The sequence below is a fragment of the Triticum aestivum genome, chromosome 6B (genome assembly GCF_018294505.1).
Source record: "Triticum aestivum cultivar Chinese Spring chromosome 6B, IWGSC CS RefSeq v2.1, whole genome shotgun sequence".
Lineage (NCBI taxonomy): Eukaryota > Viridiplantae > Streptophyta > Magnoliopsida > Poales > Poaceae > Triticum > Triticum aestivum.
In genome coordinates this window covers 14,055,371-14,076,748 of record NC_057810.1, presented here as the reverse complement: position 1 = coordinate 14,076,748, position 21,378 = coordinate 14,055,371, and the positions used below count along the sequence as shown (strand labels likewise).

At 46.4% G+C, this 21,378-nt stretch overlaps 3 protein-coding genes across 4 annotated transcripts; 2 read left to right on the top strand and 1 right to left on the bottom strand.

Annotated features, from left to right (window-relative positions):
- Window positions 1-2,865: 2,865 nt before the first annotated feature.
- LOC123133138 (isoflavone reductase homolog IRL) lies at window positions 2,866-4,435 on the top strand. Of its 2 annotated transcripts, none has more exons than XM_044552676.1 (5): window positions 2,866-3,109; window positions 3,207-3,341; window positions 3,419-3,662; window positions 3,768-3,968; window positions 4,062-4,435. In XM_044552676.1, the coding sequence occupies exons 1-5, from the start codon at window positions 2,918-2,920 to the stop codon at window positions 4,226-4,228; spliced, it is 939 nt and encodes a 312-aa protein (XP_044408611.1). In that variant the 5' UTR covers window positions 2,866-2,917; the 3' UTR covers window positions 4,229-4,435. The 2 variants fall into 2 exon arrangements, with proteins under 2 accessions (XP_044408611.1, XP_044408610.1); XM_044552675.1 differs by having other exon boundaries at window positions 3,765-3,968.
- Window positions 4,436-11,053: 6,618 nt separating this feature from the next.
- Window positions 11,054-14,495, bottom strand: LOC123133137 (flavonoid 3'-monooxygenase CYP75B4-like). Its single transcript, XM_044552674.1, has 2 exons — window positions 13,560-14,495; window positions 11,054-11,734 (listed from the first exon to the last, which is right to left on the bottom strand). The coding sequence occupies exons 1-2, from the start codon at window positions 14,490-14,492 to the stop codon at window positions 11,099-11,101; spliced, it is 1,569 nt and encodes a 522-aa protein (XP_044408609.1). The 5' UTR covers window positions 14,493-14,495; the 3' UTR covers window positions 11,054-11,098.
- Window positions 14,496-15,705: 1,210 nt separating this feature from the next.
- On the top strand, window positions 15,706-17,248 carry LOC123133136 (extradiol ring-cleavage dioxygenase). The gene is made up of 2 exons (XM_044552673.1): window positions 15,706-15,983; window positions 16,194-17,248. Exons 1-2 carry the CDS (start codon window positions 15,744-15,746, stop codon window positions 16,827-16,829), a joined length of 876 nt encoding a protein of 291 aa, XP_044408608.1. The 5' UTR covers window positions 15,706-15,743; the 3' UTR covers window positions 16,830-17,248.
- The last annotated feature ends 4,130 nt before the right edge of the window (window positions 17,249-21,378 follow it).

The following is a 21,378-nucleotide window of genomic DNA, read 5'->3' as shown; positions in this document are numbered from 1 at the left end:
GTAAAACAATTGATGTCTGAATGTAAAATATGTTGATAAAATATTAAAAACATGTTGTGACATTTTAAAATATTTATGCTTTTAAAAATTGTATATGACATTATAAAAATATAATCATATATTTGAAAAAAATAAAACATATATAAGAGAAACGTTTGAAATCTATATGAAAAATGTAGATAGCATATTAGAAAATGTTGTGGCATTTTAAAATTGTTCATGTTCTAAAAAAAAGAACACAAATGACAGTGAAGTTAATCACAGATTTGAAAAATGTTAATGGTACATAAAATAAATGTTTCAAATAAATATAATTCGTTTGATGGCATAAATAATGTTTTTGAATTTTTTGAATGTTCATACATTTCAAAAAAATATACGAGGTATTATAAAAAAGTGTTAATCATATATTTGGTTTTTTTGAAAGTATATCCAATAAATGTGTCAGATGTATATGACTATGTACAATGGTTATGTAAGCCATAGGCATGAAGCTTGTATATGAAAGAAATATTAATAATTCTATTTATAACTTTAATCATGTATTAAAAAATGTTGAACATGTATATTTTTTTACGTATAAAAAGTATAGAGAAAAAAATAATTGTATGAAAAAAAATTGTATTTTGAAAAGTTTAACATGTATAAAAATAAATATTTCACAGGGACATGAAAAATATAAATATAATCTAAGAAAAATGATACAAACGACACATCGAAACAAAAAATGTCAATCAAAAAGGTTTTGAAAGCCAAAAAACCCGATGAAAATCATAAGGAAAGACACACAAAAAAGAAAGCATCCAAAAACACAGTGAAAAAGAAAGAGGCAAATAGAAAACTGAAGAAAATCAATGAAAACAGAAGAAAGAAACAAAGAAAACCAAGAAAAATATAAAAAAAGAAAAAAACAGAGAAAACCAAAGAAAACAGAATTTATAGACAAAATAAAGAAAAACCAATGAAACAACAGAAAGAATCAAAAGAAAAAACAAAAAAAGTAAGAAAACATGGATAAAAATAATCATTTCGTTTTTGTGCGATTAACTTGCGAAATATTTGACAGCTTGGTTGACTAGTTTTGGTGAATATATAGTGAAGTATCAGGCTATGCCAGATGGCTTCATAGAATGGTTATTTTTCTTAAAGCTTCAATATATAGTCTCATAACAGCATTTTGTGGTGCTGCTGAAAAACAACTTTTTTTAGTTCTATAGACTGTCCATTCTGCTGTATCACTGCTTTCTGATCTGCATGTGGACCTACAAAGCTGGAAAACATGATGTAAAAGAACTGAACTACTAAAGAATGCCTAGCCTTACCATCACGTTGACCATTTGTACTGAAATAGCATCACAAACTCATCCAGTCTGGAATATAGCTTCATGTTTCTCAAAATTAATCATGGTTTAATTTTCTACTGCAGTCGTGTTTTTTTTTCTTTGTACCTTTGACCTGTGAACCCCAAGCTATAATGTATGCGATTGTTAATAGTCAGTTTTTGCCCCCCAAATTATGGTGTGATGCTTTAGGATGGCATTGCTTAAATTAATAGCACATGTTATATACGCTGGGGCTAATGCATGACTTCTGATTCAGATATATCACGATGCAAATTTTCATCTTATACGACACAAGTGACAAGTGAATGATCCAAGCTGGCAGTCGGTAGCGTGTGCTCGCGTGCCATTTCTCCTTATATGATGAATGCGTTGTTTTGCTGGACTCTGAACTGTATAATGAAAATATGCCCTGGCTAGGACGAAGGCACTTAACCCGGATCCTCCATGGAGCTTCTCTGAAAAATGAAACTGTGTTGCTGGAACAAATGCATCATTTTATCAACATAACCACGTTGACCACAGATACACAAATCAATTCAGTCTGAAACCTCAGCTTCCTGTTCCTCAAAATGAATCATGGTGTTATTTGCCGCAGCAGTCACTGGCCAGCTTCTTAACTTTCAACTTTGGGCCTCAAGCTATATTGTACATGTGATTGTTAATGATCGGGCTTTTCCAAAATTTTGACGTTATGTTTAAGCATGGCATTCTTAAATTAATAACACATCAAGTATGACACAAGTGAAGACTGAATTCTGGACAATTGTCTTGGCGCCCATTTGATATTCTGTTGCTTAATTATGTCCATCCTGATTTTTATTCTGTTTTGCTGGAAATAGAATGCCACGTGAAGAGAAAACATCAGGTGACTTTTTGGATGGTATCTTCATTGCTAGTTATGAAGCCATCAAGGAAGAGCAGTAGTAATGAGATGCATTTCCTGTGTAGTAGCTGCTGGTAATAATTATGTGATGGGAGCATGCATTCCCATATATCCCAGATTTGTGCCCCTGAGTCCCGTCGTGTACTTATGACGATTAACATAAATATGGTTCCCGTGCGTTCTCTGTCAAAAACTTCACATAAATATCACCACCTCTGCTTTAGGAGGAAAATTATGTCGTACGTAACTTAATTTGCTGTGACTATTATTGCAAATATTTTCTGTCATCGTGGTATTTTAAATAACAAGGTACAAGCATGCACTATTATCTTTTAAGATGTCACAAATCACAATCATCGAGGTTAAATAAGGACTAGAAGTGCAGTTTAGGATGATTTCTAATTGCAGTAACCATGCATGTGGACGAGTTCCTTCTGTGCTGGAGGTTTTGTTGTGATGTCCATGGGCAGAGTAGACATTGTGTGCTCTTAAAGGAAGGTCGAGCGAATTAAAGGGAAGGTGGGGGTTGCTGAAACTTTTCAATTGGTTGCTTTGTAGGTAGGAATTGTCAGCTTCATCATATCGCACAACAGTATACCTTATATATAATACCTCTCACCACTTGAAATCGCAACCAAGACCTTGCAGCACACCTAAGCTAGTAGAGCGTTCGATATTTGAATCAGGAACTATGGTGCTGGACAAGGAGAGGAGCAGGGTCCTTGTAATTGGTGGCACAGGTCACATAGGCAAGCATATCGTCGCGGCGAGTGCCCGCCGTGGCCACTCGACCTCTGTCCTCATCAGGGATGTTGCTCCGTCTGATCCAGCCAAGATGGAGCTCCTCAAGAGGTTCACTGATTCCGGTGTTGCTCTCATCAAGGTATAAGATTAATACCACTTTCTGTTGTCTGCCTTTCAACTACTCTCTGTTGTCACTGTTTTCTGTGTGGAATCTTTTTTATCTGTCTGATGACCAGGGAGATTTATTTGACCACGGGAGCCTCGTAAATGCCATAAAGGGTGCAGACATTGTCATCTCGGCCGTGGGGCCCCGTCAGCTCGCCGAGCAGACGAGGATTGTCATTGCAATCAAGGAGGTCGGCAATGTGAAGGTCAGATTATCAGCTTGTGTTTTTACTTGATGGAACGAGGGCTACAGATTGACCACTTAGTAGTAGTTGTTGTACAGAGGTTTCTGCCATCTGAGTTCGGCTCTGATGTAGAGCGGGTTCACACCGTTGATCCAGCGGCCACATTGTGCGCTAGTAAAGTCAAATTTCGCTGTCTGATTGAGGCGGAGGGTATACCTCATACATATGTCTGCTGCAATGGGTTCGCCGAAACCTACCTTCCGAGCATTGGCGATGTTACAGCTGTTGGCGCTGGCCCTCCGTCCGACAAGATCACCGTCCTAGGCGATGGAGATGCAAAAGGTAAGCACGCCCATCCCGTTTCCTGCCACTGCAAATTCGCACCGTCGTCGATTAATTGTGGCATCATGTTGATGTGTTGATTTTGATCCTTGATGCATGCAGCAGTGTTTGTGGTGGAAGAAGACATAGCTGCCTACACGGTGAGGGCGGTCGACGATCCTAGAACCCTGAACAAGATCCTGTACATGAGGCCGCCGGCGAACATATTGTCCCACAACGAGCTCATCTCGATGTGGGAAAGGAAAGTGGACAGGACTTTCCATGTCGTGCGCATCCCGGAGGCGGATCTCCTGAAGATGATCAAGGGTACATCCATCATACTGCGACCAGACTTGTATATGTGGTGTTTGTACATGGTTGCAACGGCACCTCTGACCTCTCTTGACATGCATAATGCAGAGGTGGCGTTCCCTATGAACATATTGCTGTCCCTCGCGCTCTCCATCTTCGTTAGGGGCGACCAGGCCAACTTCGAGATTGAACCATCCTTTGGCGTTGAGGCCACTAAGCTGTACCCCGACCTAAGGTACACCACTGTCGACGAGTATCTCGACCGCCTACTCTGACAGTTTTTGGCTGGCTGGAACGGCACCCAGCCACAGTCGTCATCCACAGTAAAGATATGAGCAAGTGCCCCCTCCAAATCCAATGATGTCTGAGGCTTTGTGTGTAACATGTGTAAATTCACCATGAATAAGAACCTCCTCTTCGTTGAAAAGCAGGGGTTTTCAGTGTAGAAGTTGATAAATCAGCAGTTATACCTGATTATTTTCCAGCACCGATCTTGGGTTGAATGACCATCTGGGCCTTTGGTTGATTTAATATTCTAGTTGGCCCATCAAGTCGGCATGGCAAACTGTCACATTTTTCTTATGTTCCAAGCTTTGATTGCTATTCTTATCTTCGAAGTTTTGTTTCCAAATGTAGTAACAGAGGACAGAAGCCTTTGGCCTGCTTGTGACGCAGACCCAAGAAGAAACATATGATGGTGCATGGTGGTGTGTTGTTATCTTGTGGTACAGGCAGTTGCATCTGGTCACATTAACAAATATAACCTACGTCCCAAAAAGTTTGTCTTAGATTTATCTAGATACGGTTGCTTAAAACATATCTGAATACATCTATATCTAGACAAGTCTATGACAAACTTTTTGGAACGGATGGAGTAGAAAGTCAGTTTAAAGAGCATTATGTGGCTGACAAAAAAATGAAACAACAGAATGAATTTATGGGTCTGTTTTTCTTCTCGAGAGTATGCAAATTGCGTACCATATTTTATTTATAAAAGAGAGCAAAATATGTTACAAGAGATCTAGCGAGGTGCGACTAACCTCGAAGATACACACTCACTCCACACCAAACTAGGAAAAAACTAAGTTACTCTCTCACAAATTGTTCTAAGCCACTAACTCCATCGTGAGCCCTCCTCCTATCCTTAATTTCCTCTAAGATGTTGGCTGCAAGGATCTGGGCTCCCACTTGTTGCTCTGCCCTATTGAACACACGGGCATTGTGCAGCTTCCATAACGATCGGCCGAGCAAATCACTAAGGAATTGAACCATCTCTTATCATCTTTAACATATCTCTAGCGCTGCACCAACCACCACTCCATGAATGTACCTGTCACCCTCGGAATCTGAGTGGAAAGATGCAAGACATCGAAGCATAAGTGCTAAGTTTCTCTCGGGTATACGCATTGGGCTAGGATGTGATCAACATTGTCTTTGTTTTGGAGGCAAATGTAGCAACATGATGGCATGTCTTGCAGTCTATGTCGAGCTCGCCTATCGGATGTCCAGAGGCGGTATTGCGCGGCTAGCCAAGCGAATATTAAGAGGGGCCCAGCTTCTCCAGACCACAACCACATGCAAGCAACGGATCTGTCCATGGCAAAGTTGTGCGTAGGTGGAGCTGGCCGAGTTGATTCATGAGGTTGCGCATAGCTAGGAGAAAGAATACTGCTTTTGGGGATCACTGTACCGTGGCGATAATATGCCAGAGGCGCATGAGCTGCAGCTGCGCCATGGACGAAGTGGTGGCCATCACGTCCGTAACCCAGCGCTCATCAGTCAAGGCCTGCCGCACGGTTCTATGATTGACAGTTCGAGTATCCACCAGATCATAGATCAAGGGAGACACATCCCTATGGAGAAACCATGCATCCACCGATCCCTCCATAACGACCCTTTATCTCCTTTCTTGTTTTGAGGGTCTCCATGCACTTTATCTACACTTCATATCATGTGGCTTGTCATCTCCCATACGCAAAATATATCCACTCTGCATAAAATCATAAGTACTGAACCAATCTTTAATACATTATATATGAAACGAATAGGCAGAACCAAGTAACAGTTCATCATGACAAGAAACACATCCAACAAAATCAACAAGAGCATCATCTAACTCAAACTTATTACAAAGCATTATCAGATTTTTTTTAGGTTTATACATACCGTTCCTTTTCTCCTTATGCTACAGTTCCAACTATCATCAATGAGGTGACCCTCTTTCTTACTGTAACGGCAGTATTTGTTCTTTCCTCTAGACTTTGAATGCACCGTGTCGTTCTTGCTTTATCTCTGTTGTTCTTGTATTTTTTATGCTCAGGCCTGCCTCATACCTGCAAGCCTTCTCTCTTGGAGGACGATTCCTCAGACTCTATCATACCTTTCATCTTTTCCTTCCGTTGAAGGGCCTCATATACTTCCACAACAATTAGTTCATCACGGCTATACAATATGGCATCTCAGAAATTTGCAAAGGAACAAAGCAACAAGCATAAAAGTAGAAGACCTAAATCTTCATCATCATACTTTACCTCCATACACTGTAAGTAAGAAACGATCTCATTGAAGATCGATAAGTAGTTTAGCGTTGAACCACCTTCTTGCAACTCTTGTGTGAACAACTTCATCTTCATGTGCATTTTACTGGTCAGGTCCTTGGACGTACAGAGCGACTCTAGTTTGAGGCAGCGGGCTGCTGCAGTTTCTTGCAAAATATTGTTAGATAGATGAAGGCGAATCAAAGACATAGCCTATGGCCTTTATTCTTCTATTCATTGGCCCATGTCTTCTGTTCTTTGCCACAGAAACTATCCAACACCTCATCCAGATCAGGATGTGCCAGCATTGCCCACATCTTCACTTGCCATGTCGAACTTCATCGATCACATGTTGTCAAAACCCTAGACACAAACAATGTTCTAATGCCACTTGTTAGAGATACGACATGAAAAACCAACGCCGAAGAGCAAATCAAACACAGGGGAGACACGGATTTTTATGTGGAAAGCCCCACCAGCACGAAGGGGAAAAACCACGAACGCCAACCAACAAATCTTCAGTATATCATGAGAGGTTACAAATGCCAGGATTTACAACGATGATCTTATACCATGTGGAGGCTTACAAAGGATATATTGCAACTGATCCGTACCGCAGGGTGGCTTCGCCCCCGGCCGCACCCCGTAGACATCCCTGGCATGGGGCGAGCCTCCAGACGATGGGCCTCCGCTCCGCTCTCTCAGAGTGCCTGCTACAACCAGTGTTTTGGTTATCGAACAAAAGTGCACAATTTTGAGAGGTTACTGAGAATTTCGTTGCCCCACGAAAATGGCCCTTTCAAGCAAAAACGTTCACAAATTTTGAACTTTTTGAATTTGAACGGTTGATATGTAGTTCAATTAAGCGGAACCTCGGTTTGAACACATGTCGAGCGATGGCCTAGTGGTTCTTGCATGTTATTGCGTCGAGGGTTCAAATCCCTTGTTGTTTTTTTGCCTAACTCCACTCGATATTACAAAAAGTAAAAGCGAAGTGTTTAAGTGGGGCTCAAACTTGAGACTGCCGACGTCATTTGCAATGGGAAAACCATTACGCCTTCAGCAAGTTTCTGTGTAATAATAGTTCCCCAACTATTTGACTAGCTATTTGAATTCAAATTCTGTTTGAGATTTTCAAATGGTATTTCGTGGTAACCACGGTCCACGGCATCATCCCCACCCATCCCCCGGCCCCGCCCTAGGGTATGTTTTCTGTGTTGGGTAACCAAAATCTTGGCTATAGCCAACAAAGAAAACAAGGCTCACTGCCCGTGCTGCCTCGGACCTGGCGCCACTGCTGCTCGGCATTTTAGCAAGCTCTTAACCTCGGCATGTCTGTGCCTCGTCCTACCCTTTGCCGAGGACAACAGTCGACATAGACAGTATTTGCCGAGAGCCCACAGTATGGTAGTCGCCGTAGATGAAAGCACTTGGCGTAGACGTTTATTCTAGTGGTGATCCTTTGATCCCAGTCATGGAACATACTATGCATCTGATGGAGTTCATCATGGATGTTATTTATTGTCGGATCAGCCCCGCTTCATTCTATGCCTCCTGTACAGTTTCACTGAACATATTCTCCTTTAACCACTGAGCTTCAAACCGTTTCACATGGCCAGACCTGACGAATTCTGAGCATAATATTCAGTGTCAACTAATAGTGGGTAGTTATGAGAGTGATTACAATTCATGTTCTAAGAGCCGCATATGATGAGCGGGTCGGTAGGCTTAGTATTACCTTGGTCCCAAATTACTTGTCTTAGTATTACCTCCGTCCCAAATTACTTGCTTAGATATGGATGTATGATGTACTTATCTAATATTAAATGTAATAGAAGTAATTCAGGATGAAGGACCCATGGTCTCCGGGAAACGCCAATCATTAGCGATATCTTTCAGATAAGAACAGTTTTCTCTCTACCGCCCCCCACACAGTGGAGGAGTATGCTGGTCCGGGGAACAGGTCGGCTTCCACGATCGGTGGACACCAGATTTTTGTTGCCTCGTCTCCTTTCAAGCACGGTGCAATAATCAGAAAGTATTCTATATTAAACCATCTCCTGCAAGCGTAAGCCCAAATATCTTGTGTATGCGTATGTGAGACTGCGAATGATAGATGAGTCCTGCCTGCCGTCCATCTCCACTTCTCCAGAGAACAACAGAAAGAAACTTAAAGTTGTTTGGTTTAAGCTGCAGTTCATTATTTCAGGGCTTAACTTGAAAAAAGGTTGGACGAGCATTACTACCAGGAGCAGATGCACTGTTGCTTTGGAAAATAGCAGGACCAGAGAAGCAGCTAGCAGGTTTCAAGTGGTCAGACACCTTGATCACAGCCACGGACCTAACTGGCAGATCAAATGTATGTTTTGGATGTCATCAGTTAGGTGTCTGCTCTGAGCACGTTGTGCTGCTAGGTACGTCTCTTGTTGGACCCCTGGCATGTTAATTAGGCTGGGCAAAAAAGGCATGCAATCATGCCATGAGTTGGTTTAGATCTCCTTATTCTTTCGGCTGGTGCTTTTACATCACTAGTACTTTACGTACCGGAGACTTCTGCTCCAGCAAGAGAATAATTTCATTTTCTGATGTCAACGGAGACAATGTTGATCATCATCCAAAGGACATGGATGGTTGACAGCTAACTGATTTGAACTATATTAGCGGAAGTTTCAGAGTTATTTTCAGGCTTGTCGTTTCTGTCCTTCCCTCTCTAACTCTGAAGGAGTACCGAGGCGCTAAAACAAGAACTGATTCCCTCTGATCCCAGTATACTCACTGTAATTTTAGTATTTTACAGGAGAAAATAATGTGTACGTATTTTACAACAGAGCCGATCGAGAGAGTGGTAGGTACACCCAACAACTGAAGCACATTGGAGTGGTATCATCACATACTTGAAAATATTTTCCTTTAAGATACATCGGCTTTGAGTAGCTGAAAAAAAGGACAATTGATTTGGTAGAGCAGTGCATCTTATTCGTATGGTAGGCAGTCAACTTTACGCACTGCTGATTCTCCGCTTTGGCTACGTCTAGGGTCAGGGTTCCGAAGTTTTTATCATCCTTTCTTATGAGTTTTTTTTATATATTTTTTCTTTCCTGTCTATGGTAACTAGTAAAGCGGATCTCGCAAATGCGAGGGCATCATATTTATTGTTCTGAAAATGTTGGAAATTAAATCTTATTTTCATAGGTACTCATATTATGAGGCTGGAAATTTTTAGTTGATTCCATGGCCATCGCTGAACAGAAAATCCTAATCAAACAAACATGTTTACAGCCTCTTGGTTTGCAGATTCTTATGACATAATAATTTTACGTATGGGATGAACACAAAATTGGAAATAAAAAATAATTGTGAATATATTTAGGGTCGGATATTTGTTCACAGGAATAGGAAAACATATGAATCCTCATAAAAGCAGTTAAATACATGTTAAATGACATGAACAGGGTACAAATAAGATGTTACTATGCAATGAAATATCTCAATATCATTTTTCGTGTGTAGGAACTAAAAAAAGATGTCCAAGTGGATTATAAATTTTGTGCTTTCCAATGAAACTGAGATCAGTTGAAAGGGCAATGTGCTCAATTTCTTTGAAGCAAATGGACTGCTACTGTTACCAAAGGAAATTTTGCTCTTGATATGTTTTTCATTCACCTTTCTTTTCAATCGAAAGGCCCTTAATATGTGGAATAACTATTGATATGTCATTTCTAAAAACATAATTTTATTAAATGACTATAAATAAAGATAAATTTTTAACATGTCGGTATTTTGCATGTGATACTAGTTGAAGATACATGAATATTTACATGATGTGATTGTGGCAGCAAATCATGAGTTCTTCCATTGTGTTTCTTTTTTGTTTTTTGCGAATACTTCCATTGTGTTTGTTGGCTGGTGTTTGTGTACAATTATAAATATTGACAAGTCGTAGTCTACTAAAAATAAGATATGACAGTTAGTGTAAGAGTTAATGCGTAACTCTGAAGATATATTGGTCGTAAGGTCAACCTGTTAATATATGTACTTTATTTTTATTGTGTAATTTTCGAGCCTGGTTTTCTTGTGTTTGTTTAATCCTATGTTTTTATAATGTAGAAAAATGTCGTTTCATATGAAGATATGAACAGATTGAATATAAGATGAAAAAATATTGTGGTGAAGTTCGTTTGTGCGGTTTGTACATGAGATTGGCCAATGCTCGTTTGTATGCGAGACACTTTGTTTGTAGGCATGTGTGATGTTTGGGTCGCAATTGGCCCGTTGATCATTCTCACTAAGTTCTAATGTGCATTCTCGCTACAAAGACGTTTGTGAGTACTTCATTGATCTTAAGATGATGTGCCGGCTCAATCTTGTGTGCATTCATAGGAATGAGTGTATGTATGTTGTATGAGTGTCTGCATCTGTACTATATATGTTAATAAAAATAAGCAGCATTCGAATGATCTCTTATTTGTGACAACAAAACTATTGTGTTTTTCGAAAACAATAAAGCAGATGTTGCTTGGTACACAAACTCACATACGAATGTTATTTTCCATGTGGCACGGGCTTATTAAACTTGTCAAAAAATAAAAAAACAGCACACAAGCAACGCTATGCGATTTGGTATGCCGATGGGAGCAGCCTAGGCACCGGGTGGACCATCAATGGCACGGCCAGCTGCAGCAGCAGAGAAAATGTCTCCTCCATGTCCGGCATCTGGCCTGCCGGAAGCTCCCAGTCGAACGAGTGCACCAGCGTGGCGGTCGTCACGGCGACCATCCTAATGCCCCAGCTGAGGCCTGCGCATATCCTCCGGCCAGCCCCGAACGGTATCAGCCCGAAGTCACCTCCCTTGATGTCGATGTCCGCGTGCGACCCTCCGGGAAGGAACCGGGCTGGCCGGAACTCCAGCGGGTCCGTCCATAGGGCCGGGTCGCGGGCGATTCCCCACACGTTCACTAGAAGCTCCGTTCCCTTGGGGATGCGGTAGCCGGCAACCTCGCACTCCTCGGTGGCCATCCGCGGCAGCGAGAGCGGTGTCGATGGGTGCAGCCGGAAGGTCTCCTTGATGATCGCGTTGAGGAAGTTGAGGCGCGGCAGGTCCGACTCCAAGACGAGCCTGTCACGGCCAATGACGGCGTCCAGCTCTTTCTGGGCCTGCTTCAGGATATCTGGGTGCCTGATCAGCTCCGCCATCGCCCACTCCACTGTGATCGATGTCGTGTCTGTGCCAGCCACAAACAAGTTCTGCATATAGAGTATATTGGAGACTAAGGTTATGAATATGCCATGTTGAGCTGTCATCAAAGTTTTAAATAGCGGGTTATGAAAATGGGATTGCTAAATCTCAGTCAATTGGGACTCAATAAATGCAATATTCGTGAGATCTTACGTGAACATACATATAAAGTCTTATTTTATAAAATAATATATATGTTTTGTCACTTGACGGAGACTTGATTAAGTCTCAATCGACTAAGATCTAGCCTCATCCTTATGAAAAATAACGCTGAAGTATAAATTGGTGCTATAGCACACTAAGTTATTTTACAGTAGTGTGCTAAACGGCTTAAATCATGCCCTTCCAAAAGCTATAACGCAGAGATAGCACGCTAATTAAAAGGGCAACGATCTGCGCCGGCGCATCGGCCCAATCGTTGGGCCGGTCAAGCCCCAGCCGCCCGATCCGCGAGCTCGAGCCGTCAGATCTGTTTCCTCGCGCCCCCTTCCCCGCGTTGACTTCTTCTTCCTCTCCTTCTTCTTCACCGCGCCCCCACCCCAGCCACTCCTGCCGGCGACTAGCCCCCTCACCTGGACCTCCCCCCCTAGTCCCGCGCTGCTGGATGCGCTCTCCGTCGCCGCCAGTCGCCGTCCCCGTCGTTGTTGCATCATCCATACTCACCCCCCGGTCCAGTAGAAAGCCCCCCTTTAGCAAAAAATGGCGCCGTCTTGAAGCACACCGGCACCCCCTGTCGTTGCAACACCTAGCAGCCGCCATCGTCACTGCACTGTCGTGTTGCCGATGCAGCTCTCAACGTTGCCGCTCGCTGCCATTGACGAGTCAGGTTGAAGCTTTTTATCTCATCGGTTGAAGCTTTTCTCTATGCCCGTTGAAGCTTTTCTCGCGGATTGAAGCTTTCCACCATGCCAATTGAAGCTTTTTTCACCTGAGCTTGAAGTTTTTTTCACAAAGGGTTGCAGCTTTTTACTCTGCAGTTGCAACAAAACACACAGAGAGACGTCGTGGTCGTCGTCGAGGAGGATTTTCTCAATCTCTGTTTGAAGCTTTTTCATCTGCGGGTTGAAACTTTTTGTCAAAACGGTTGTAACTTTTCCTGCATTTCGTTGTCTGGTTGAAGCTTTTTTATCTACTGGATGTAGCTTTTGTGTCCATGGTTGTAGCACAGGAAAACGCCGTTTGCAACTTTCCCAGTACCGCGGTTGCAGCTCCTCCCCCGTGGCCATGGTTGTAGCACGGGCACCTCGGTCCTCCCGGCGTTTTGCCTGTCGCCGGTTGCAACAAAAGAGGAAGAGAGGAGGAGGAAGAGGGAAGAGAGGGAGAAGGAAGAAAAAGGAGGTGGGAATGAGAGCGGGGCTGCAACCTCTACATCCATGGGCGACGGCGAGCTGCTCCACGCGCTACAATGGAGGAGGCGAGATGGGATCAGGCGGAGGCGGAAGGAAGAAGAAGCAAAGAAAAAGAAAAAAAGAAAGAAAAATGTTTGGGTCAACTAAGCGCGCGCGTGCCAGCGTGTCCCGCGCGTGAAAAAAAGGAAGAGAGCGCACCGTCCCCAAACACTTCCCTAATTAAAACTAGCAAAAATGCTATTCCTATTTAAAAGTTCTATGGAAAAATCTACATTGTAACTACCCCATATATTTAGCTAACTGCCATTACTCTCAACTAGCACTGCTGACGTAAAACTTGCACTGATGTAAAAAAAATTTGTAAAATCTTCACGTAACGAATAATATTCATCATGTAGTCTTGACGTAAAACTAGTTACTGCTGACCTAAAACTAGCATTGCTGTAAAACTAGCTACCAGTGACGGTCACAACAACCAAGTTACCAGTATAAGCGCCTTGACGTCTGTGTCTGTCATCCTGTCCTCCTCGGAGCCGCCGGTGAGGGACTTGTCTTCCTGCACCATTGCGAGCAACAAGCAAAGCAGGTCCTTACCGCCCTCCTCGCCGGCCTTGGTAGCAATAGCACCGGCCCTTCTCTCGGCGATTATCCTGTTCATCATGTCGTCGAATCTGCGGTGCAGTTTCTTCATCTTGGCAACAACCCCCTGTGGGTCGAGCCACCGGAGCGCCGGCACGAAGTCCCCGACGTTGAGAACCCCGCCCACCTCTATCAGCTTTAGCACGATCTCATTGAAGTCCTCAGCGCCAAGCTCGCTGCCAGCGGTGGCAAACACCCGGAGCCCCACCGTGGCCCGCGAGAGGGCGTTGGTCGTGCACACGTTCGCCGCCTTGGCGAGCGCCACCGCCCCGCCGGTCGCAGCAGAATCCGCGAGGCACCTCACCATGAGTGCGGCCTCCCGCTCGCGGAAGCCGCGGAGGTCGTCAAGCGCGCGTGACGAGAAGAGGTTCACGGCGCACACCTTGCGCATGGCGCGCCATCGGGGGCCGTAGGGCGCGAACACCACGTCCTGGTAGTTGTACGCCATGTGCTCGCCCCCGGAGTTGGGCGGCCGGCTGCTGAACTTGGCGTCGTGGGTGCGGAGGAACTGCTTGGCCACGTCGGCTGATCCGGCCACCACCACGAGAGAGCTGCCGAAGCGGAGCCGGAGCATCGGGCCGTACAACCTTGTCATCTCGTGCAAGGTCCGGTGCGTCTTGCCGCCGAGCTGCGGGAGGTTTCCCAGCACCGGCCAGCCCCTTGGCCCGGGCGGCAGCGGCGCACGCCCCTTGTCGGCGTGGAAGAAGAAGAAGATGACATAGCATATGGTCACGGAAATGGCAAAAGTGGAGAGAAGCAACGGGAGAGGGATTTCCATGCCGCTACGCTATGCATGCATGCAAATGTTCGAGTGTACATGCATATATATAATGCATGACTCAATAAGAAGAAAACATGCGCTAGGTATCTACGTAGCCTACGTGGATACCGTAGCATATGGTCTCTTGTAACTTTGGCTTAACTATCCCTAAGCGTATGCATGTAACGGCGCTCGTTTACTTTTTTATTTTTGTCATAACTAGCAAACATGCCCATCCATTGCAATGGTAAAGAAAATCACAATCTTTATCCAATAAGTATGGATTTCAACACACCTATGTTGCCGCTTATCCTCCTTTTCACCCTTGTCGATAACGGTCCCGGTGTCCATCTGATCACGATATGTCCGGACGTGGTTGATCCCAAGCTCGGACACTGCATCCACTAACTTGAGGGATGCACCCATGTTGTTGACATCGAGAAGGGCTTTAGGCCCATAAAACATTTTCAAAGAAAAAAAATTCTACGGGCTCATGTGGGTGTCATGGAAAGGTGGTGCGAAGTTTAGTCCCACCGCACAAGTGAAAGAGAGTTGAGACCCTTTTATAAGGAGCTTTAGAAGAGGAGTGGTCCACACGCACTCCTCCTTCTCCGTCGCCTCTTTAGCCTATGCACGCATCGTGCTTCGTGAAGGTGCGAGCCAAGGTTAGACCTATGCCATGCGTGCACTTAATTTTTGTCGGTCAAGAACAGATAATTAATTCACAATTAATTACGAGTCCTTTTACAGACGTGTTGTGAATTCGAGACAGCGAAACCCTTGGCTCTTGTCGACTCGGACATGGGTCCAGCCTACGAAGACCGGCTGTAAAAATAAATATATACCGGAGACTTTTGCTGGTCAGCATTGGAGATGCCCTTACATTCCTTTGAATAAAAGGCCAGAACCATGCCACCATCAGAAAATTTCCAATGATCTTATGTGTTTACTTCACGTTTCGTTTCCCTAGGCCCATGTCGACGACCAGTACAGGATAAAGAGCGACCAGCCGCTTGTCAGCCAAAACATGGCACTCCATTGCAGATGCTCTATCCAAACCCAACAGCCACACTGAGCCCACTCGAAAGGTACAAGAAGGAGCTTGACCACGGACCAACCCAGCACGCCGAAAAAGCTTTGGGTAGGCTAACAAAGCAGGCGAGGCAGCACCGTTCAACTGTGCGTTACACGGCAAGGAGAATATTTAAACAGCAGGTCGGGAGCATAGGAAGGAACCCAAGGGTAGCAGCAGGCAGCGCGTCCTTGACGATGGCCATGGACACGTTCTACATCTCCCACGGCTCGCCCACGCTCTCCATCGACGACTCGCTGCCAGCGCGCCACTTCCTCAAGTCGTGGGAGCCGGCCGGTCTCGCCGGCCCGCAGCCGCCTCGCGCCATCCTGATCGTGTCCGGCCACTGGGAGACGGACACCCCGGCTGTCAACGTCATCCGTGGCACCAACGACACCATCTACGACTTCTATGGCTTCCCCGACCAGATGTACAAGGTCGCCTTAATTCATAATTCTACATCCCTGTCTATGGTATTACTCGTTTTCTTTGAAAATACGTGTCGAAGAAATAAATGTATCTAGACGTATTCTAGCTTTAGATACATTCATTTCTTATTCATGTATGCGACAAGTAATTCTGGACAGAGGAGGGAGTATATGAATACAGCTTAAAGTGACGTTGCTCCTATGCACATATGTATGTAGCTGGTGTACCCTGCGCCGGGCGCGCCGGACGTGGCCATGAGGACCAAGAAGCTCCTGGAGGACGCCGGGTTCGGGCCGGTGAGCGAGGACCACGGCCGCGGGCTCGACCACGGCGCGTGGGTGCCGCTGATGCTCATGTACCCGGAGGCCAACATCCCGGTGTGCCAGCTCTCCGTGCAGACGGACCGCGACGGCACGTACCACTACGACCTCGGCAGGGCGCTGGCGCCGCTCCGGGACGACGGCGTGCTCATTGTCGGCTCCGGCAGCGCCACGCACAACCTAGGCCGGATCCTGCGGACGTTCGCGCCCACCAGCGGCGAGCCCGTGCCGGAGTGGGCGGCTGAGTTCGACGCCTGGCTCAGGGAGTCTTTACTCAACGGACGGCACGACGACGTGAAGCGGTACGAGGAGACGGCGCCGTTCGCCAAGGTGGCGCACCCGCGGCCGGACCACTTGTACCCGCTGCACGTCGCGCTCGGTGCGGCCGGGCCGGAGGCCAAAGCGGAGCTCATCCACCGCAGCTGGTCCAACGCCACGCTCTCCTACGCGTCCTACCGGTTCACCACCAAGCAGCAAGATAAACTGATGGAGCCACCGTGTGACGGCGCTACCCCTGCTCTTGTATGCGACTAAATTCCCACACACCGCAAGTGGGGAACAGTGGCGGAGACCGGAATATTTTTCAGGTGTGACGGAGTTTATAAAAAAGAAAACCATGTTTTAATCAAATTATGCATGAACTCATTTGAATACTACATATACTAGCCAAATGTCCGTGTGTTGCTTCCACATTATAGAGTGCATTATAATGGTTTGACATCAATCATGTCTAACAAATACCTTTATAGAATGGTTAGATATGTTGTATCTTACCTCAGGTTGTCATGGTAGGAAATGCTTAAGTATTGCACCAAAGATTTAGTCAGTAATATGCGGTGGTCATTACTTGATCAAGTAGCAATCTAAATAGAGAGAGGCTGGCGGAAGACCTTTAGTTGCAAATGTACAATTACGGATGTAAGTTTGAACATGTTTATTATTCATTTTGTTAATTTGCTTTTCTTTTCTTCCGATACAGGGCCTAAAACTTTTCAATATTTTTTTTAGAAAAGGAGGATGTATCCCCGTCTCTGCATCTGGACGATGCATGCAGCCATATTATTAATTATTCACAAAGACTATACAAGGTGATACATCAATAAGCCTGAAGCGAGAGCAACTAATTAACGAGCGCTCCTTCGGGAGCCTCGCAACGATCAGCGCCACTACGTGCGCTCTCAGCCATTCGCCACGTGTCGCGCTCTGGGCGCTCCCTCCGAATTTTGTTTTTTTTCGCACGCATTTTCGGCTTTTTAAACGTTTTTTTGGGTTTTTTCAACGTTTTTGTTTTCCACCGGCCTTCCCTAGCTTTTCGACCAAAAAAATTCGGTTTCTTTCGCGAGAGGCACGGTTTTGGCATGGTTTTGCTTTCGCCGAGAGTCACCGCCGTGCCTCTCGGAAATTAAAAAAACGCGTTTTCTGTTTTTTTTCGCGAGAGTCACGGTTTTGCTCCGCGAGAGGCACGGTTTTGCTTTCGCAAGAGTCACGGCCGTGCCTCTCGGAAACGAAAAAAACGTGTTTTCTGTTTTTTTCTTTCGCGAGAGTCATGGTTTTGCTTTCGCGAGAGGCACGGTTGTGCTTTCGCGAGAGTCATGATGAGGTTATGTACCTAGGGTAGGGTCATGGACCTATCTAGGATACCATGCCCAAGGACATCATCACACGAAGCTACCTTCCAGTCGACCAAGAGAAGTTCCACTCGACCAAGGGAGACAACACTCGACTGGCTAGAAGACACTCGACCATGAAGATGCACTCGACCATCAGAAGTTCAGGATCTACTCTGCATCCAAACGATCTGTAATTGAATAGTCTTAATGGTCATGATGACACTTTATGTAGGGCGTTACCAGTAACGCCCAGCCTTAATGTACTTTCACCCTCCTCTACGTGGGCTGGCTGGGGTCCTGGCGTCCTCTATATAAGCCACCCCCTCCACTGGTAGAAGGGTTCGCACCCCTGTAACTCATATACACAGAGATTAGTCGACCGCCTCCGGGCTCCGAGACGTAGGGCTGTTACTTCCTCAGAGAAGGGCCTGAACTCGCTAAACATCCGTGTGTACAACTACTCCATAGCTAGGACCTTGCCTTTCCATACTTACCCCCCATTCTACTGTCAGACTTAGAACCACGACAGTTGGCGCCCACCGTGGGGCAGGTGTCTTAGCGACTTTTTTTGGAGAAGTTGCAATCTGTCCGATCGCCTTCATCATGGTTTCCGGCGGAGCTCTGGTCGAGGGCCACGAGATCCGTCTCGGTGCGCTCACTTTTATCGCCGACGACTCCGCTTGGCTCCAGGAGGCACCACTCGACATCGACGCGCTCCCCGTCCGCGGGGCGACGCACTTTCGGGCGTGTGTCCGCGGCGTCTTGCTGCGGCAGCCATCGACCCCGTATCGGTCGACTCCTGCACCGTCCTCCCTCCCTGTCTCCCACCAGCGCAAGCGCTCCGGTCGGTCGAGGCTCCAGCGATGGGTGAGACACGCAGTGGCTCGCCAATCGGCCACCACCCAAGTCGCGGCAATTGAGCCCGATGAATCTCTCTACGGCCTATTCGACCTGTCGACTGGCTCCGTAGAGACTGCATCCGAGTGCGATAGCAGTGATCCGGCGGCGGAGGTCTTGATGGTCAACGGGCCCCGTAGTCCTCCCGGTTTCCCCCGCGGCGACGGGATGGACGACGAGGACGACCCTGCTCAAGCCCATGAAGAGTACCAACCCGAGCCGCTCACTTCCCAGCAGCGGGAAGAACTTCGCCGCCGGAATATGGATGCCCTGCATACTCCCATTGCAGGAGAAACTCCTGAGGCTCGTGCCCTGGAAGAGGCGCGTTTAGCCAACCTGGCTGAACGCACTCGACTGGAGAACCTTCAGCGAGCACTCGACGAGCGTGCGCGTCAACGAGCGACTAACTCCAATCGACGTCAGCTCTTTCCGCAACCTACTCAGGTATATCGAACCCAAATTCAGAATTTGGCAGCTGCAGCTCGCATAGCGGAGTCAATTCAGCCCTCTCAGTCAGAGGCTGGAAGAGGCTTGATGCAGATCAGAGATTTTCTCCGAGCAGCAGGAGATCAGAATTCAGCTGTGTCACAGTCACGTAACAGGATTCACAGTCGATCTGTCGCTGCGAATACTGTTCAGCCGGCTCACAGTCCAAGGTTGCCTCCAAGGCGCATGGGACGTGAAGGCCGACGGGACCACTATGATGATCGATTTGATCGTGATGACAGGCGTCGAGTGCCCACTCCTCCTCCGAGAAGTGGGTCTAGCGCCATCAGCAGCAAGATGACAGACGCCAGCTCAGTGTTGGGCAGAGAGCTCCAGTCGACCCCAGAGAGCCAGGCTTTGACGCGAGATCCATCATCGTGCAAGGTTTGGTTGACCGAAACAGAGCTCATAGAGGTGGTCATGACAGAGATGTGCCCACAAGCAGCCGAGTCCACGTTTCAGGTCCAGAATGTTTTAGTAGAGCGATCAGAACTGTAGTGATACCCCCCAACTTCAGGTTGGCGACTGGGGTGAATAAGTTCACCGGAGAGTCTAAGCCTGAAACTTGGCTCGAAGACTACCGAGTGGCTATTCAGATTGGTGGCGGTAATGATGAGGTGGCCATGAAACATCTGCCACTTATGCTAGGGGGTTCAGCCAGGGCATGGTTGAATCAGTTAGCTCCCAGCAGCATTTACACCTGGAAAGATCTTTCTCGAGTGTTCGTCAGGACGTTTGAGGGAACTTGCAAGCGACCTGCTGGATTGACTGAGCTACAAGTTTGTGTACAAAAGTCGAGTAAAACACTGAGGGATTACATCCAGAGGTGGATCACTTTGCATCACACTGTAGAGAATGTGTCGGACCATCAAGCGGTTTGCGCCTTCAAAGAGGGCGTCAAGAATAGAGAGTTGAGCCTGAAGTTTGGTCGAACTAGAGACATGACCCTGAGTCGGATGATGGAAATAGCCACCAAGTACGCCAACGGCGAAGAAGAGGACCGACTCCGGAGCGGAAAGTACAAGCCGAGTCAGTCAGATAAAGGAAACTCCAGTCGGAAGCAAAAACGGAAGGCCGAGCCAGCAGCTCCTGGAGAGGCTCTAGCCGTGACGCAGGGCAAATTTAAAGGGAAGCCCAAAGGATCTTGGAACCCCAAGAAGGTAAAAGACAAGGAGGGTAATGATGTGATGGACCTGCCGTGTCATATCCACACGAAGAAAGACGAAGAGGGTAACTTCATCTACCCAAAGCATATCACTCGCCAGTGCCGGCTCTTAATCCAGCAATTCCAAGGGAAACAGCCGAAGGACAAAGAGAAGGAGTCGGACAAGGCTGAGGACAAGCAGGACAGTGATGGAGAGTACCCTCATGTCAACTCCACTCTGATGATTTTTGCTGATGTAGAGAGCAAAAGTCGACTGAAAGTGATCAATCGGGAAGTCAATATGGTCGCACCGATGACACCAAACTATCTGAGATGGTCGCAAACTCCCATTACTTTCGACCAGTCGGACCATCCTACTCATATTGCCACCCCTGGGAGGCAAGCACTGGTGGTCGACCCGGTCGTCGAAGGCACTCGACTGACGAAGGTATTGATGGATGGCGGCAGCGGGTTGAACATACTGTATGTAGAGACGCTCCAGGGAATGGGCATTCCGATGTCCAAGCTCAGCTCCAGCAACATGAGTTTTCACGGAGTTATCCCAGGAAAGAAGGCTGAGTCACGCGGCCAAATAGCTCTAGATGTGGTGTTCGGCGACTCGAAGCATTTCCGCAAAGAGAAGCTGACATTTGAAGTCGTGGATTTCCAGAGCGCCTACCATGCTATCTTGGGAAGACCAGCCTACGCCCGCTTCATGGCTCGACCATGTTATGTGTACCTCAAGTTAAAGATGCCTGGCCCCAAAGGCGTGATCACCGTCACTGGTAACCGGAAGAAAGCAGAAGAGTGTTTCCAGAAAGGCTCAAAGATTGCGGATGACCAGATAACAGTGATAGAGCTAGAGGAGTACAAGAAGAATGCATATCCGAGTGATTTACTGCGGGCCAAGAAGCCCGCCATAGAGTCAGCATTTCAGTCGTCCGGT

Excerpts from the sequence above, each read along its gene's own strand:
- LOC123133138 (XM_044552675.1), top strand. The coding sequence starts at position 2,918 with ATGGTGCTGGACAAGGAGAGGAGCAGGGTCCTTGTAATTGGTGGCACA. Across the intron at positions 3,110-3,206 it reads CCGGTGTTGCTCTCATCAAG|GGAGATTTATTTGACCACGG; the intron begins GTATAAGATTAA and ends TCTGATGACCAG. Across the intron at positions 3,663-3,764 it reads AGGCGATGGAGATGCAAAAG|CAGTGTTTGTGGTGGAAGAA; the intron begins GTAAGCACGCCC and ends TGATGCATGCAG.
- LOC123133137 (XM_044552674.1), bottom strand. The coding sequence starts at position 14,492 with ATGGAAATCCCTCTCCCGTTGCTTCTCTCCACTTTTGCCATTTCCGTG. Across the intron at positions 11,735-13,559 it reads ACGTCAAGGCGCTTATACTG|AACTTGTTTGTGGCTGGCAC; the intron begins GTAACTTGGTTG and ends CTCTATATGCAG.
- LOC123133136 (XM_044552673.1), top strand. The coding sequence starts at position 15,744 with ATGGCCATGGACACGTTCTACATCTCCCACGGCTCGCCCACGCTCTCC. Across the intron at positions 15,984-16,193 it reads TCCCCGACCAGATGTACAAG|CTGGTGTACCCTGCGCCGGG; the intron begins GTCGCCTTAATT and ends ATATGTATGTAG.